Genomic DNA, 18,017 nt, shown 5'->3' with positions numbered 1-18,017 from the left:
CTTGAACATTATCAGTGTTATGTTGTAGTAACACTATATTCTGTTACACTGTTCTGCGTTTTTTCACAGTAGGCAATTAACCAGGTTATACTCAAATCGGAGATGCTGTCTCACCTAAGGTGGATAGCAACTCAGATCTCTGTTCAGACTTCCTCTAACTTCTGACTTCTCTCCAAAATCTGCTTGCTTTTATTCACTCTACCAATACCTGTTTTGTTTTGTTTTGTTTCTCTAGAGCTTACAGTTACTGTCTGTAGAATAATTTTTGTTTAGGAGGTTACTTCTCCATACTAGAAGTGGAACTCTTACAGTTGATCCTTGTACATTTACCCTGTATTCTGAGACCTTGCTAATAAATTCACTCATTAATTCTAGTGAGTCTTTTTGTAAATTCCTTAAAATTTTCTGTATCCATTGTCATGTCTTTTTATCATTTCCTTTTTAGTCTGCATGCCCTTTATTTTTATTTTATCTTGTTCCCAATCTGAAGGCAAAGTCTTTCAGTCTTTCAGCATTAAGAATATTAGCTGTGGTTTTCCTTAATTAATTTGTGGCAATTTATTTTTATTCCTAGTTTGAAGAGTTTTTAACATGAATGGATATGAGATTTTCAAAATGCTTTTTCTGCATTTATTGATATGAACATTTTATTCTGGTAATGTGATGAATTTCACTGATTTTCAGATGTTAAACTGACCTTGCATTCCCAGGATAAACCTTACTTGATCATGATGTATTATCTTCTTTCATGTATTTCTTGATTCAATTTGCTAGTATTTGGTAAGGGTTTTTATCTCATGTTTCTGAGAGATATTAATCTTTAGTTTGGGGGGATTTTTTTCATCTTTGATTTCAGTATCATGTTAATGCTAACCTCATAAAATGAGTTGAAATTCCATGCCTGCTCTGTCTTCTGGAAGAGTTTATGTAAAATTGCTATATTTGCTAGGATTTTTCAAAGTTCACTCCTCTGTTCGGTGATTTTGTATAAGATTGCTTTAAATTTTATAATTTTTCCTTAAATATATGATAAAATTTACCAGTGAACTCATCTGGGTCTGAAGTTTTCTTTGTGGGATTATCTTTAATTTCAAATTCAGTTTCTTTAATAGATATAGGAATGTTCACATTTTCTATTTCTTCTTGTTTTGATAATTTTTCTTTCAAGGAGTTTGTGCATTTTATCTAAGTTGTCAATATTTGACATTCAGTTGTTTCATAATATTCCTGTATTATCATTTTAATGTCTGTTGTATCTTCAGTAATGTGCCCTCTTTCTCTGAAATTGATAAAATTTCAATTCAACAGGATTACAAAAATATAAATTTGTATGCACTTAATAACATAGCCTCAAAATATATACAGAAAATATGGATTATACTAAAAGGAAAGATAAATACACAATCATAGTTGGAGATTTTGATATGCCTATCTCAGTAATTGATTTTTATCTGTTTACAGACAAAAGAGTCTGTAAAGATGTAGAGGATTTGAACACAATAAACCAGTATGACCTAACTGACATACATAGGTCACTCCATCCCACAACTGTAGATTACACGTTCTTTTCAAGTGCATGTGGCACACTGACCAAAATAGACCCTATTTTGGGACATAAAGCTAATTGCAACAAATTTCAAAGGATTGAAATCATACATTATATGTTCTCTAGTTACTGTTGAAATAAATCAAAACTCTGAACAGAGAGACAATTAGAACATCCAAATGTTTAGAAAGTAAGCAGCATATATACACATAGCTCATAAGTCAAAGAAAAAACCACAGTGGAATTAGAAAATATTTTGAGCAGAATGATAATGAAGATATGACACATCAGGGCTTCCCTGGTGGTGCAGTGGTTGAGAGTCCGCCTGCCGATGCAGGGGACACGGGTTCGTGCCCCGGTCCGGGAAGATCCCACATGCCACGGAGCGGCTGGGCCCGTGAGCCGTGGCCGCTGAGCCTGTGCGTCCAGAGCCTGTGCTCCGCAATGGGAGAGGCCACAACAGTGAGAGGCCCGCGTACCGCAAAAAAAAAAGATATGACACATCAGAACTTGTGGGATGAAGCTGAAGTACCACCCAGATAGGAATTTATTGCTTTATATCAAGATGGTAGAGTAGGAAAATCCTGAGCTCATCTCCTCCCACAAACACACTTAAATTACAGCTACACAGAGAACAACTAACTATCTCCGAGAATGACATGAAGACTAGCAGAACAGATTTTCTACAACTAAGGATATAAAGAAAAGGCCACATTGAGATATGTAGTAGGGGCAGAGACACAGTCTATTCAGAACCCACACACCCAGTATGATGACCCACAAGCAAGAAGGTATCATAACTGCAGAGGTCCCCCTTGAAAAGTGAGGGGTCCAAGCCCCACGTTGCACTCTCCAGCCCAGGATACCTGCACTAGGAAGACAAGTCCCCCAACATCTGGTTTTGAAAACCAGTGGGGCTTACATCTGGGAAAGCTGGATGGCTTCAGAAACTAAGACTCCACTCTTGAAGGGCTCACATACAGACTTACTCTCTCTGAGTCCCATTGCAGAGGTAGCAGCTTGAAAGTGCCTGGGTTATACGAGAATGAGATTCACTGACTAATTTTAGAGCATGTGCCAGAGGGGCAGGGATCTAGTGGAACTTTCTCTAGGGACAGAAGTGCTAGTGCATTTTTTTTTACTCTCCTTCCACCTAGCTGGCCTGGTGCTGGCAGGTACCATTTCTGTCACTCTCCCACTCTCCATTAGCCTCACTAACACCATGCACCCAATGTTCCTCTAAGGACCCACCCCACTCCACCCAGTGGGCAGCCTCAGCTGGCACCAGTGCCCCCCCCAAAGTGGGTCCTGCTCCAGGGGGCCATTCCACCCTCCAGCATGCTCACAGCAATCATGGCCCAACCACAACAGGTGAGTACATGCAGCCCACACAGGATACCCCTGGAGCACCTGGTTCTGGTGACCAGGGGGGATTGTATCACTGGATATTAAGAAGATATTATGATGAACTTTATGCTAACAAATTTGATAACTGAGACGAAATGGACACAATCCTAGAAAAACACAAGTTATAAGAAATGTCACAAACAGAAAGAGAAAAATTTTAGTAGTCTTTTTATCTATTAAAGAAGTTTAACCTAGAATTTAAAACCTCTCTCCATTGGTAAATTCTTCCTGTCGTTTAAAGAAATAATACCAGTGTCGTACAAGTTCCTTTGGAGAACAACAAAACCAAAAAATAATATTTTCCACCTCATTTGATAGTAAATTGAACTATATTAGAATAAAAAATTACTCTTCTTGCAAAGGTATCATCATGGTCAGAATGGTGGTCACCTCTGGAGGTCAGTAATTGACTGGGAAGGACCACAAGGAAACTTCCTGGGATAATTAAAATATTTTATATTTTCATCTAGGTGGTGGTTACATGGGGTATAATATGAAAAAACTCATGAGTTCTACATTTAACATCTGCATTTTACTGTATAGAAATTATACCTCAATAAATGAAGAATTTCTTATGCAGATCACCTTATGAGCCTGTGAGATTACTCCTTGGAGATATTTATATAGGAATGGTATTGCTTGATCATTGGAGTATACATGCTGTACACAAGTGTGCCCATTTCACCACATCTATGCCAGTACTTGGCATTACCCAGATTTCTTATTTTGTGGCCAATCTAATGGATGTAAAGTGGTATTGTGGGATTTTTTCCCCTTTTTAATATCTGTTATCCATTTGGGTTTCCTCTCCTGTGAATTTCTTGTTCCTATTATTTTATCTTGTCTAACCATATAGTTTTTTTCTATTCTTGACTTGTACCTAATTTGCTCACTTCCTTTTCCATTGAGCCTTTTCCCCCCACTGAGATGCCACTGGCTATGGATGTTGTTTACTGGCTTCTGGATATTTGTTCCCGTAGTAATTAATTCAAAAGATTCTGAACACTTAAGCTTTTTATTTGTATTCTTAGGAGTTCCATATTGGCACCACTAGTTGCTATATTATAACTGGGCTTTAGTACCACACTTACCTACATATTAGACAATTCCCACAGAATATTCTACTTTATTCATCCTTACTTAGTATGTGAGGAATTGGCATTATCATTGCCCAAATCAGGAATCTTCAACATTCCAAACTTTGTCAGATTCTGCTGTTTCTTGTTTCTTCCCTCTTAGCTATCTTCTCCTACTCATTACTCTGCAATTCCTTTTTTTTCTTTTTAAAAGAATACTATTTAGATATCCTCTCATCTTAACTCCTAGTATCATCACCTAGAGCAAGTCTGTATTTTCTTATGCTTGGATTTGCAGATTCCATTCTTGTTTCTAGTTCATCTTAAATACCACTGATAGATTTCATTACCTGAGACACTGCATTTCTCTTTACCATTAGCTTTATGAAGTAAAGCTATTAATATTAAATATTAACTTTTTTGCAGTCCAAATGATTTTATTTTTTAAAATTTATTTTATTGAAGTATAGTTGATTACAACATTGTGTTAATTTATGCTATATAACACAGTGATTGTTATACATATATACTTTTTCATATTCTTGTCTATTATAGTTTATCACAGGATATTGAATATAGTTCCCTGTGTCAATTACTCCATGTTATATAATACATGACCAATAGCTCTTCTCTCAGTGCCACCTACAACATGGCCATTTATTTCCAATAAAGGTTGTATCTGTGCAGTTTCCTTAATTCATGCTTTCCTCAGATTTTCACCTTGTCTTTAATGCCTACCAAATATAAAGTTCGTCTCTGCATCTAGTCTCTTTATTATTTTGTGCTTTGCCTATCTAGGCAATAGACACTTTCGTTTTGTTTCATCTCAGGTTATTGTCTATTACATAAAACTCCCCTTACCTACTCCAAAGTAATTGCTCTTTTCCGTTTCTGTTCCCCCAACACTCAGATGCTTCTGCCCCTAGTAATTTTGAAAGTCCCTGAAAATAAGAGCCTGTATCTTATTTTCATTATCCAAATACTAAGCACAAAGAAAATACCAATATTAACTAATCAAATTTGTGGGGGACAAGAATATGAGTATTTTGCTCTATTTCAGAAGGGTTTTTAAAAGTTCTACTGAGAGGAATTCAATGGAACATAGACTGCAATTGGAAAGTAAAGACAATGGAATCAAATATTTAAAAGTTTACTGTCTATGCATTGTGTTTCTATTTTTAAAACATTATTTATTTTGGCTGCTATTAGTCTATTAAAATGATTAGCAAAATGAATAGCACATAGGGTGTCTGCTTCTGAGGTTCAGAAAAAAAGTCTCACTAGCAATATGATCAGATTAATTTTCAAAATAAAAGACTCAAACTATTTGATGAAGCATACATACATTTTTAAATGGCACAAAAGAAGATGCTAAGCAGGAATGGAGGAAGAGGATATGAACATGTCATTTTATTTGGGAATAAACTGGACTTTTGTGAGGCATTGTTTTGAGTGGCAAAGAGAATGCCAGCTTGCATGTACAGTTCTTTCTAGACTGATGACTCTCCATTTATGTACTGTTCATTGAATATATGGGCTCAGGAAAGGTGTAGAGAAGCTTTTTATTGCAGGAGCAAATTTTTTACAATGAATATTGGTGCTGGTGATCTAAATATTGTCCAATACAGCAGGGGGTTAGAAGTTAAGTTCTATTTATGTTAGACATTTTATATAAATTTAAGTGTTAAGTAAAGTGAGAAGTGAAGCCACTGCTAAAACCAAGCCTAGGAATCCAGGACTTAATAACTTACAAATAAAGTAAAGCCAAATGTGTGAGAATAAAATGCAACTTAAGAATAAGAGGAGGGGGCTTCCCTAGTGGCGCAGTGGTTGAGAGTCCGCCTGCCGATGCAGGGGACATGGGTTTGTGCCCCGCTCCGGGAAGATCCCACATGCCATGGAGCGGCTGGGCCCGTGAGCCATGGCTGCTGAGCATGCACGTCTGGAACCTGTGCTCTGCAAAGGGAGAGGCCACAAAAGTGAGAGGCCCACATACCACAAAAAAAAGAAAAAAAAAGAATAAGAGTGGGAAGAGGCCTTCAAGATCGTGGAGGAGTAAGACGTGGAGATCACCTTCCTCCCCACAAATACATCAGAAGTACATCTACATGTGGAACAACTCCTACAGAACACCTACTGAACGCTGCCAGAAGACCTCAGACTTCCCAAAAGATATATATTATTTTCCTTTTTCCCTTGCAAAAATTCCCTTGCAAGTGTGTATGTGTATGCTTCTTTGTGTGATTTTGGCTGTATAGCTTTGCTTTTCCATTTGTCCTAGGGTTCTGTCTGGTTTTTTTTTTTTTTACACTATAGTTTTTAGCACTTGTTATCATTGGTGGATTTGTTTTTTGGTTTGGTTGCTCTCTTCTTTCTTTCTTTTTTTTATTACTTTTTAATTTCTTTTAATTTTTAATAGTTTTTAAAATTTTTTTATTTTAATTTAATTTTATTTTTTTCTTTCTTTCTTTCTTTTTTCCTCCCTTTTCTTCTGAGCCATTTGGCTGACAGGGTCTCGGTGCTCCGGCAGGGTGTCAGTCCTGTGCCTCTGAGGTGGGAGAGCCGAGTTCAGGACGTTGGTCCACCAGAGACCTCCCAGCTCCATGTAATATCAAATGGCGTAAGCTCTCCCAGAGATCTCCATCTCAATACCAAGACCCAGCTCCACTCAACGACCAGCAAGCTACAGTGCTGGACACCCTATGCCAAACAACTAGCAACACAGGAACACAACCCCACCCATTAGCAGAGAGGCTGCCTAAAATCATAATGTCACAGACACCCGAAAACACACCACCAGACAGGGTCCTGCCCACCAGAAAGACAAGATCCAGCCTCATTCACCAGAACATAAGCACCAGTCCCCTCCACCAGGAAGCCTACACAACCCACTGAACCAACCTTAGCCACTGGGGGCAGACACCAAAAACAACGAACCTGCAGCCTGTGAAAAGGAGACACCAAACACAGTAAGTTAAGCAAATTGAAAAGACAGAGAAACACACAGCAGACGAAGGAGCAAGGTAAAAACCCACCAGACCAAACAAATGAACAGGAAATAGGCAGTCTACCTGAAAAAGAATTCAGAGTAATGATAGTAACAGTGATTCCAAAATCTTGGAAATAGAATGGAGAAAACACAAAAAACGTTTAACAAGGACCTAGAAGAATTAAAGAGGAAACAGACAATGATGAACAACACAATAAATGAAATTAAAATTTCTCTAGAAGGAATCAATAGCAGAATAACTGAGTCAGAAGAACGGATAAGTGACCTGGAAGATAAAATAGTTGAAATAACTACCACAGAGCAGAATAAAGAAAAAAGAATGAAAAGAATTGAGGACAGTTTCAGAGACCTCTGGGACAACATTAAACACACCAACATTCGAATTATAGGGGGCCCAGAAGAAGAGAAAAAGAAAGGGACGGAGAAAATATTTGAAGAGATTATAGTTGAAAAATTCCCTAATACAGGAAAGGAAATAGTCAATCAATTCCAGGAAGCACAGAGAGTCCCATACAGGATAAATCCAAGGAGAAACACGCCAAGACACATATTAATCAAACTACCAAAAATTAAATACAAAGAAAAAATATTAAAAGCAGCAAGGGAAAAACAACAAATAACATACAAAGGAATCCCCATAAGGTTAACAGCTGATCTTTCAGCAGAAACTCTGCAAGCCAGAAGGGAGTGTCAGAACATGTTAAAGTGATGAAAGGGAAAAACCTACAACCAAGATTACTCTACCCAGCAAGGATCTCATTCAGATTAGACGGAGAAATTAAAACCTTTACAGACAAGCAAAAGCTAAGAGAATTCAGCACCACCAAACCAGCTTTACAAAAAATGCTAAAGGAACTTCTCTAGGCAGGAAACACAAGAGAAGGAAAAGACCTACAATAACAAACCCAAAACAATTAAGAAAATGGTAATAGGAACATACCTATCAATAACTACCGTAAATGTAAATGGATTAAGTGCTCCAACCAAAAGATATACACTGGCTGAATGGATACAAAAACAAGACCCATATATACGCTGTCTACAAGAGACCCACTTCAGACCTAGGGACACATGTAGACTGAAAGTGAGGGGATGGAAAAAGATATTCCATGCAAATGGAAATCAAAAGAAAGCTGGAATAGCAATTCTCATATCAGACAAAATAAACTTTAAAATAAAGACTGTTACTAGAGAGAAAGAAGGACACTACATAATAGTCAAGGGATCAAACCAAGAAGAAGATAGAACAATTGTAAATATTTATGCACCCAACATAGGAGCACCTCAGTACAGAAGGCAAATGCTAACAGCCATAAAAGGAGAAATCGACAGTAACACAATCACAGTAGGGGACTTTAACACCCCACTTTCACCAATGGACAGATCATCCAAAATGAAAATAAATAAGGAAACACAAGCTTTACATGATACATTAAACAAGATGGAGTTAATTGATATTTATAGGACATTCCATCAAAAAACAACAGAATACACTTTCTTCTCAAGTGCTCATGGAACATTCTCCAGGATAGATCGTCTCTTGAGTCACAAACCAAGCCTTGGTAAATTTCAGAAAATTGATATCGTAACAAGTATCTTTTCTGACCACAACACTATGAGATTAGATATCAATTACAGGGAAAAATTCTGCAAAAATTACAAACACATGGAGGCTAAACAATACACTATTAAACAACCACGAGATCACTGAAGAAGTCAAAGAGGAAATCAAAAAAATACCTAGAAACAAATGACAATGAAAACACAACAACCCAAAACCTATGGGATGCAGCAAAAGCAGTTCTAAGAGGGAAGTTTATAGCAATGCAATCCTACCTCAAGAAACAAAAAACATCTCAAATAAACAACCTAACCTTTCACCTAAAGCAATTAGAGAAAGAAGAACAAAAGAACCCCAAAGTTACCAGAAGAAAAGAAATCATAAGGATCAGATCAAAAATAAATGAAAAAGAAAAGAAGGAAACGATAGCAAAGATCAATAAAACTAAAAGCTGGTTCTTTGAGAAGATAAACAAAATTGATAAACTGTTAGCCAGACTCATCAAGGAAGAAAGGGAGAAGACGCAAATCAATAGTCTTGAAAAAGGAGAAGTAACAACTGACACTGCAGAAATACAAAGGATCATGAGAGATTACTACAAGCAACTATATGCCAATAAAATGGACAACCTGGGAAAATGGACAAATTATTAGAAAAGCACAACCTTCTGAGACTGAAGCAGGAAGAAATAGAAAATGTAAACAGACCAATCACAAGCACTGAAATTGAGACTGTGATTAAAAATCTTCCAACAAACAAAAGCCCAGGACCAGATGGCTTCACAGGCCAATTCTATCAAACATGTAGAGAAGAGCTAACACCTTTACCTTCTCAAGCTCTTCCAAAATATAGCAGAGGGAGGAACACTCCCAAACTCATTCTGCGAGGCCACCATCACCCTGATACCAAAACCAGACAAGGATGTCACAAAGAAAGAAAACTACAGGCCAATATCACTGATGAACATACATGCAAATATCCTCAACAAAATACTAGCAAACAGAATCCAACAGCACATTAAAAGGATCATACACCATGATCAAGTTGGGTTTGTCCCAGGAATGCAAGGATTCTTCAATATATGCAAATCAATCTATATGATAAAACATATGAACAAATTGAAGGAGAAAAACCATATGACCATCTCAATAGATGCAGTAAAAGCTTCCTACAAAATTCAACACCCATTAATGATAAAAACTCTCCAGAAAGTAGACATAGAGGGAACTTACCTCAACATAATAAAGGCCATATATGACAAATCCACAGCCAACATCGTTCTCAATGGTGAAAACTGAAACCATCTCCACTAAGATCAGGAACAAGACAAGGTTGCCCACTCTCCCCACTGTTATTCAACATAGTTTTGGAAGTTTTAGCCACAGCAATCATAGAAGAAAAAGAAATAAAAGGAATCCAAACTGGAAAAGAAGAAGTAAAGCTGTCACTGTTTGTAGATGATATGATACTATACATAGAGCATCCTAAAGACTCTACCAGAAAACTACTACAGCTAATCAATGAATTCAGTAAAGTAGCAGGATACAAAATTAATGCACAAAAATCTCTTGCATTCCTATACACTAATGATGAAAAATCTGAAAGAGAAATTAAGGAAACACTCCCATTTACCATTGCAACAAAAAGAATAAAATACTTAGGAATAAATCTACCTAAAGAGACAAAAGACCTGCATGCAGAAAACTATAAGACACTGATGAAAGAAATTAAAGATGATACAAACAGATGGAGAGATATACCATGTTCTCAGATTGGAAGAGTCAACATTGTGAAAATGACTATACTACCCAAAGCAATCAATGCAATCCGTATCAAACTACCAATGGCATTTTTCACAGAACTAGAACAAAAAAATTCACAATGTGTATGACAACACCAAAGACCCCAAATAGCCAAAGCAGTCTTGAGAAAGAAAAACAGAGCTGGAGAAATCAGGCTCCCTGACTTCAGACTATACTAAAAAAGCTACAGTAATCAAGACAGTATGGTACTGGCACAAAAACAGAACGATAGATCAATGGAACAGGATAGAAAGCCCAGAGATAAACCCACACAGATATATGGTCACCTTATCTTTGATAAAGTAGGCAAGAATATACAATGGAGAGAAGACAGCCTCTTCAATAAGTGGTGCTGGGAAAACGGGACAACTACATGTAAAAGAATGAAATTAGAACACTCCCTAACGCCATACACAAAAATAAACTCAAAATGGATTAAAGACCTAAATGTAAGGCCAGACACTATAAAACACTTAGAGGAAAACATAGGCAGAACACTATGACATAAATCACCGCAAGATCTTTTTTGACCCACCTCCTAGAGAAATGGAAATAAAAACAAAAATAAACAACAGAGACCTAATGAAACTTAAAAGCTTTTGCACAGCAAAGAAAACCATAAACAAGACGAAAAGACAACCCTCAGAATGGGAGAAAATATTTGCAAATGAAGCCACTGACAAATGATTAATCTCCAAAATTTACAATCAGCTCATGCAGCTCAATATCAAAAAAACAAACAACCCAATCCAAAAATGGGCAGAAGACCTAAATAGACATTTCTCCAAAGAAGATATACAGATTGCCAACAAACACATGAAAGAATGCTCAACATCATTAATCATTAGAGAAATGCAAATCAAAACTACAATGAGATATCATGTCACACCGGTCAGAATGGCCATCATCAAAAAATCTAGAAACAATAAATGCTGGAGAGGGTGTGGAGAAAAGGGAACCCTCTTGCACTGTTGGTGGGAATGTAAATTGATACAGCCACTATGGAGAACAGTATGGAAGTTCCTTAAAAATCTAAAAATAGAACTACCATACAACCCAGCAGTCCCACTACTGGGCATATACCTGAGAAAACCATAATTCAAAAAGAGTCATGTACCACAATGTTCATTGCAGCTGTACTTACAATAGCCAGGACATGGAAGCAACCTGAGTGTCCATCAACAGGTGAATGGTTAAAGAAGATGTGGCAGATATATACAATGGAATATTACTCCACCGTAAAAAGAAACGAAATTGAGTTATTTGTAGTGAGGTGGATGGACCTAGAGTGTGTCATACAGAGTGAAGCAAGTCAGAAAGAGGAAAACAAATACTGTATGCTAACACATATATATGGAATCAAAAAAAAGTGGTTCTGACGAACCTAGGGACAGGACAGGAATAAAGATGCAGACATAGAAAATGGACTTGAGAGAATGGAGTTGAGGATACGGGGAGGGGGAAGGGTAAGCTGAAATGAAGTGAGAGAGTGGCATGGACTTACATATACTACCAAATGTAAAATAAATAGCTGGTGGGAAGTAGCTGCATAGCACAGGGAGGTCAGCTCCATGCTTTGTGACCACCTAGAGGGGTGGGATAGGGAGGGTGGGAGGGAGATGCACTAGGGAGGAGATATGGGGATATATGTATATGTATAGCTCATTCACTTTGTTATAAAGCAGAAACAAACACACCCTTGTAAAGCAATTATACTCCAATAAAGATGTTAAAAATAAAAAGAATAAGAGGATGAGATTTTATATGGGAGATGTGTTCAGAGTACAGTATCAAAATGACTAACAGGGGAAAACTGGATTTGATGATTCAGAGCATTCTCCGTATCTAAAAACTCTTGCTGGTAAGATAGTGTGTAATTCTTCATTTTACAATTATTATTGAGATTCGCATATGTCTCATGAACTATACTGGTAATGGAACAATCTGTGATTCCCACTCTGGGCAAGAATAGTATAATAATTGTGTTAAAGATAATTCACAGTAGTAAAGAGAGCATTAGATACAGTGACTTAAATACAGAATTTTATTTCTCTCTTACATAAAGTCTCTAATATCACAGGCCATTGGAAAACCTAGTTGCTCCTGCTTATTTATGAATCCAGGTTCCTTCCACTACTCAACTCCACTGTCTCTTGGATTCTTTGTGGCATCTGCATGTTTGAATCCATGTTGCTGTCACGTCCAGGTTTTAGTAAGCAAGAGGGTAGAAGAAGGTATAGAGAAAACATGCCTACTGTTTCAATTCTCAGGTTTGAAGGTAGCACCCGTTTTTTTCTCTCACATTCTGTTTAGAACATTGTCACATGGCCACACCAATTTTCAAACGAGGTTGAGAAATGTTATATGACTGGGCAGCCATATGGCTGGCTACTACTCTGTTATTGCAAAAGAATGATGAAACAGATTCTAGTGGGCAGCTTTCAGTCTACCACAGTTGGTTTGTCATCTCTCTGATTTTGTACTTCTTGTTAAATATATATAATTTTTGTTCCAAGAAAACAATAACACCTGGATGGAGAGTTGGAGTATAGACATCCATTTATTGTTTGTATAGGTCAAGATGGCTGTGATCACAATATTTTTCCTATAGGCATGAATAAATTAATTTTTCAGTTTTATTGAGATATAAGTGACATACAGCATTGTATAAATTTAAAGTGTACAGCATAATGACTGGACATATATATATTGTGAAATGATTGCCACAGTAAGTTTAGTTAACATCCATATCATATAGATACAAAAAAGAGAAAGAAAAAATTTTTCCTTGTGATGAGAACTTTTAGGATCTACTCTCTTAGCAAATTAAACTGTTTTTTATCACCTTAATTTGATATTGTTGCTAATAAGCAAGAATCAGTGAGATAAGTGAGGATTTAGAATTGAAAGCTAATGAGGACTTAGACTCTGAGTCACCCCTTCAAGCCAAGCTAATGAGGACTTAGACTCTGAGTCACCCCTTCAAGCCTAGGCTCTCCACAGAAATTTCCCCTTTAAACCCTTGTCTGTTTAATCTTCTCTTCACCCTACTTGATATCCCCTACCAAAATAGAGCTAGATTGCTTAGCTGAACTCCAATCTCCAATACTGAATATATATATATATATATATATATATATATATATAAAATCATTCTGAACTTCACTTTCCTTATCTACAATGGTGAATAATAATAGAAAATACCTCATAGGGCTTTTGAAAGGATTAAATGAGTTCATATATATATATTTCTTAGAACAATGCCTGGAACATCATGTCATATAAGAGCTTGGCACATAATAAGTGCTATATATGTATTTTCTGTCATTATCATCATCATCATCATCAAATTTACTGGTTTCCCTGTGTTCAATTTGGATTAATTTATGTGTACCTTTTAATCTTCTGCCATCTATTCTTTGTGTCAATTTTACTTTTTCATTCTGTTTTTAGATGAAAAGTTTGGGATTAAGACCTCACAAAAAAGAATTTCTGGAAAAGTTTCATTTCATAGTGAAATGGAGGGTGAAGATACAAGAGATGATTCATTGTATTCCATTTTAGAAGAACTGTGGCACGGTGCTGAACAGATAAAAAGCTATCAGGAAAAACAGAACAAACCTCTGAGTCATGCTGCTTTCATCAATAAGAAAATATTGAATACAGAATGGGATTATGGATATAAAGACAGTGGAAAATTTGTTCATCCAGGCCCAAATCGTATTCCTTCACAGAAAAGATCCCATAAACGTGACTCATTTGGAAAGAGTTTAAAGTATAATTTAGATGTACCTATTCATAATAAAAACAATGCAACAAAGAACTTTGATAAAATTATTGGACACGGTGAAGTTTTCACCCAGAGCTCTTCTTATACTAACCATGAAAATACACATACAGGAGTGAAATTCTGTGACAGCAATCCATGTGGAAAAGTCTTCAGCTTCAAACAAGCACTCAGTCACAATCTGAAATTTCCTGTTGGGGAAAAAGCAAATATGTGTACTGAACTTGGGAAGATCTTCACCCAGAGGTCACACCTCTTTGCACCTCAGAGAATTCATACTATGGAAAAACCTCATGAACTTAGCAAATGTGTGAATGTTTTTACACAGAAGCCACTACTCAGTATATATTTGAGAGTTCATAGAGATGAAAAACTGTATATATGTTCTGAGTGTGGGAAGGCGTTCATCCAAAATTCAGAATTAATTATGCATGAGAAAATTCATACTAGAGAAAAACCCTATAAATGTAGTGAATGTGGAAAATCATTTTTCCAAGTGTCATCTCTACTTAGGCATCAGACAACCCATACTGGAGAAAAACTTTATGAATGCAGTGAATGTGGGAAAGGCTTCTCCCTCAACTCAGCCCTCAATGTACATCAGAAAATTCATACTGGAGAGAGACACCACAAGTGCAGTGAGTGTGGGAAAGCCTTTACCCAAAAATCAACGCTCAGAATGCATCAGAGAATTCATACAGGAGAGAGATCCTACATATGTACTGAATGTGGGCAGGCCTTCATCCAAAAGGCACACTTGATTGCACATCAAAGAATTCATACTGGAGAGAAGCCTTATGAATGCAGTGACTGTGGGAAATCTTTCCCTTCTAAGTCACAACTCCAGATGCATAAGCGAATTCACACAGGAGAGAAACCCTATATATGCACTAACTGTGGGAAGGCCTTTACCAACAGGTCAAATCTCAATACTCACCAGAAATCTCATACTGGAGAGAAGTCTTATATATGTGCAGAATGTGGAAAAGCCTTCACAGACAGGTCAAATTTCAATAAACACCAGACAATTCATACTGGAGAGAAACCCTATGTCTGTGCTGATTGTGGGAGGGCCTTCATCCAGAAGTCAGAGTTAATTACACATCAGAGAATCCATACTACAGAGAAGCCTTACAAATGTTCTGACTGTGAGAAATCCTTCTCCAAGAAACCACATCTCAAAGTACATCAGCGAATTCACACAGGAGAGAAACCATATATATGTGCAGAATGTGGGAAAGCCTTCACTGACAGGTCAAATTTCAATAAACACCAGACAATTCATACTGGAGAGAAACCCTATAAATGTAGTGACTGTGGAAAGGGCTTCACTCAGAAATCAGTTCTGAGTATGCATCGCAATATTCATACATGAAAGTAAACCTGTTTCTTGAAAATGAGAAAACCTTATCACAGAAATCAGGTCTAAGTGTGTATTATAAAATTCAACCAAGACCGATCATATATGAATACATTGTATAATAAAAAGAATTCATCAGGCTGTTTCACCTGAGAGGAGAAAAATTATTTGGAAGAGACCCTCTAAGAATGCACTGAATGAAGGGGAACTTCCATATTTTCACAGCCTCACAAAATATAATAGAATTCATACCAGGGAAAATGCTGTCAGTTTGAGGCATTAGGAAAAGCCTTCCTGTACAAAGTATTATATAAGGCAAGTTATTATCAAATTCTTTATAGATGGAGTATGCAAAATCATATAAATGACTGTAATGTTTACTGTGTTATATTAAGCAATCTAAAGTGGCAACAAAACAAAAGGTAGGACAACAAAATGATATATTTAATGTGTAGACCTGCTCTCAGTTCTGTAGAGTATTTGCAGCAGAACACATTGTACAATGGGAGGAATAATTGAATTGAAAAATTTTTTTGGATTTAATGTAATTGTGTCTATCAAATATGTTTCCTATTGAATATTTTGCTCATGTGAATCCACAGTTTTAAAGTCATTATGGTTTTATATATACACACATCTGCTGATACAATTTTACACGAATACATACATATAATCCTATCATTCATACTGGTTTCCATGACATCGTATTTTTATCTTCCTTCATTGTGGTACAATGCAAAATAGCCACAGATCTCTCCCATCCTTTTATGCACCCCCCTTTGTAATATTACTCTGTTGTTTTTCTTATTAAGAGGTGGAGCTCTCTCTCTACTCCTTGACTCTGAGCTTGGCCATGTGACTTGTTTTGGCCAATGTACATTAACAAAGAGATTCAAGAAGATGCTGGGGAAGTGTGTAAAGCCTGCCTCGAGTCTTACCCTCTCTTGCTGCTCTTTGGAATTCCAAGACCTTCATGTGAAGAAACTCAGATTACTGAGGGATGAGAAGCCACATGGAACAGAGATGAACCAGGCCAGCTGAAGCCCCTTAGACCAAATGCCAGACATGGGAGTGAGGCTTTCATCAACCTCCAGCCCCAGCCACGCCAGCCCACACCAGAAGAGCCACACCAGTTATCCCAGCCAACCTGGAGAATTATGAGATAAATAAAATGATTATTGTTTTAAGCTACTAAGTTTGGGGTAGTCTGTTGCACAGCAAATGCTAAGTAATACCTAAAAGTGTACGTCTACTGGGGGTATTGTTTCAAAATATAAGACGTGACATTAGCTTTGGGCCTGGGCAGCAGGCAGAGACTGGAAAAACAATGAGGAAAACTGTTAAGAAAGGCTGGAAAAGATGGCAGTCTGTGTTGTTTAGTAAGGGAAAGAAATAGCAAAACAGTCACCATCCTCTGTGGAAAGATAGAGAATGTACCAAATGAACTTGTGGATCTGGCTAAAGAGATTTCCAACAGAATGTTGGAATTATCAGTTTGCTTCTTTTAGCTGCATGTGATAAGATACAGAAAGAAAAGTATGAACTAAGCAAATAACTGTTCCATTTGTGAGCAGAATTCAGAAGAAATAACAGAAAAGCCAGGACTTGGCTGGGTTGAAAATAACTGCTTCACATCTCCAGTCTCTCCAGCCACCAAAATATTCTCAAGGTGAAAAAATGGCCCAAGGGTAGAGATCAAATCGTAGATGTGGTTCTAAGACCCTTTGTTAAAATGTGTGAAATATTTAAGTTGGAGTTTGGGAGACTCTCTCAGCTAAGTCAAACAGCTTCTTAAAACTTCACATTTTCCCAGTAGCCTGACACACTGCTCAAAGTAGGGAGGGTAAAAAGAATTGTTGATGTCGCATTTGGGACATGGAGTAAATACAAACCAGATTCATAGAAACTTGTAACATTTTTAATAGAGTTTTACTAGCAAAACTACCTCCAGGTTGGACTTAAAGGGACTGAAACAGTCCAAAATGAAAAGTGGCCTCTGGACTCCCCTCTCTAACTTCTGTGAACAGGAAGCAAGCTGAGAAAGTTACTCAACTGCAGACATGGGCCATTTCTTATGGGAAAAGAAGGCTGTCTCAGAAGACCCAAGAACGATGTACTAAAATGGACTGGGAAGCCATTCCCAGGTAGAACCGTGACCTAAGCAAGAAACATTATTTGCCCCTGGGGCAGGGAAACCTGACAATTTTTGCTCTCTGGGATTTCAGAATTATTATGGAACAGTGACATATGTGCCTCTTGTTCCTCCCCTTTTTGAATGGGAGTATCTGTTGCAGTTATCTTGTCCCTATCTCATTATTGTATTTATATTTGTGTGTGTGTGTGTTGGGTTGGGGGGGTGGTCATATAACTTGTCATTTAACTCACAGGTCTCTGGATCAAGAAACTGAGAAACTGCACCCAAGGAGCCTCAGCCATATCTGAACCTGATGCAGAAGACTTAAAGTCTT

General features: G+C 37.2%; 1 protein-coding gene across 2 annotated transcripts in view; it reads left to right on the top strand.

The window, feature by feature from the left end:
* The window catches only part of LOC137216770 (zinc finger protein 81), a 71,125-nt gene extending 54,773 nt beyond the window's left edge, over positions 1 to 16,352 (top strand). For both annotated transcript variants that reach the window (XM_067722818.1, XM_067722820.1), the window contains one exon: positions 13,856 to 16,352. In XM_067722818.1, the coding sequence (XP_067578919.1) occupies positions 13,856 to 15,564 (1,709 nt within the window). In that variant the 3' untranslated portion in view covers positions 15,565 to 16,352. The remainder of the gene's footprint in view (positions 1 to 13,855) is intronic.
* The last annotated feature ends 1,665 nt before the right edge of the window (positions 16,353 to 18,017 follow it).

Source organism: Pseudorca crassidens, chromosome X (assembly GCF_039906515.1).
Source record: "Pseudorca crassidens isolate mPseCra1 chromosome X, mPseCra1.hap1, whole genome shotgun sequence".
Lineage (NCBI taxonomy): Eukaryota > Metazoa > Chordata > Mammalia > Artiodactyla > Delphinidae > Pseudorca > Pseudorca crassidens.
The sequence above is the reverse complement of the archived record's forward strand: the minus strand, read 5'-3'. Positions and strand labels throughout refer to the sequence as shown.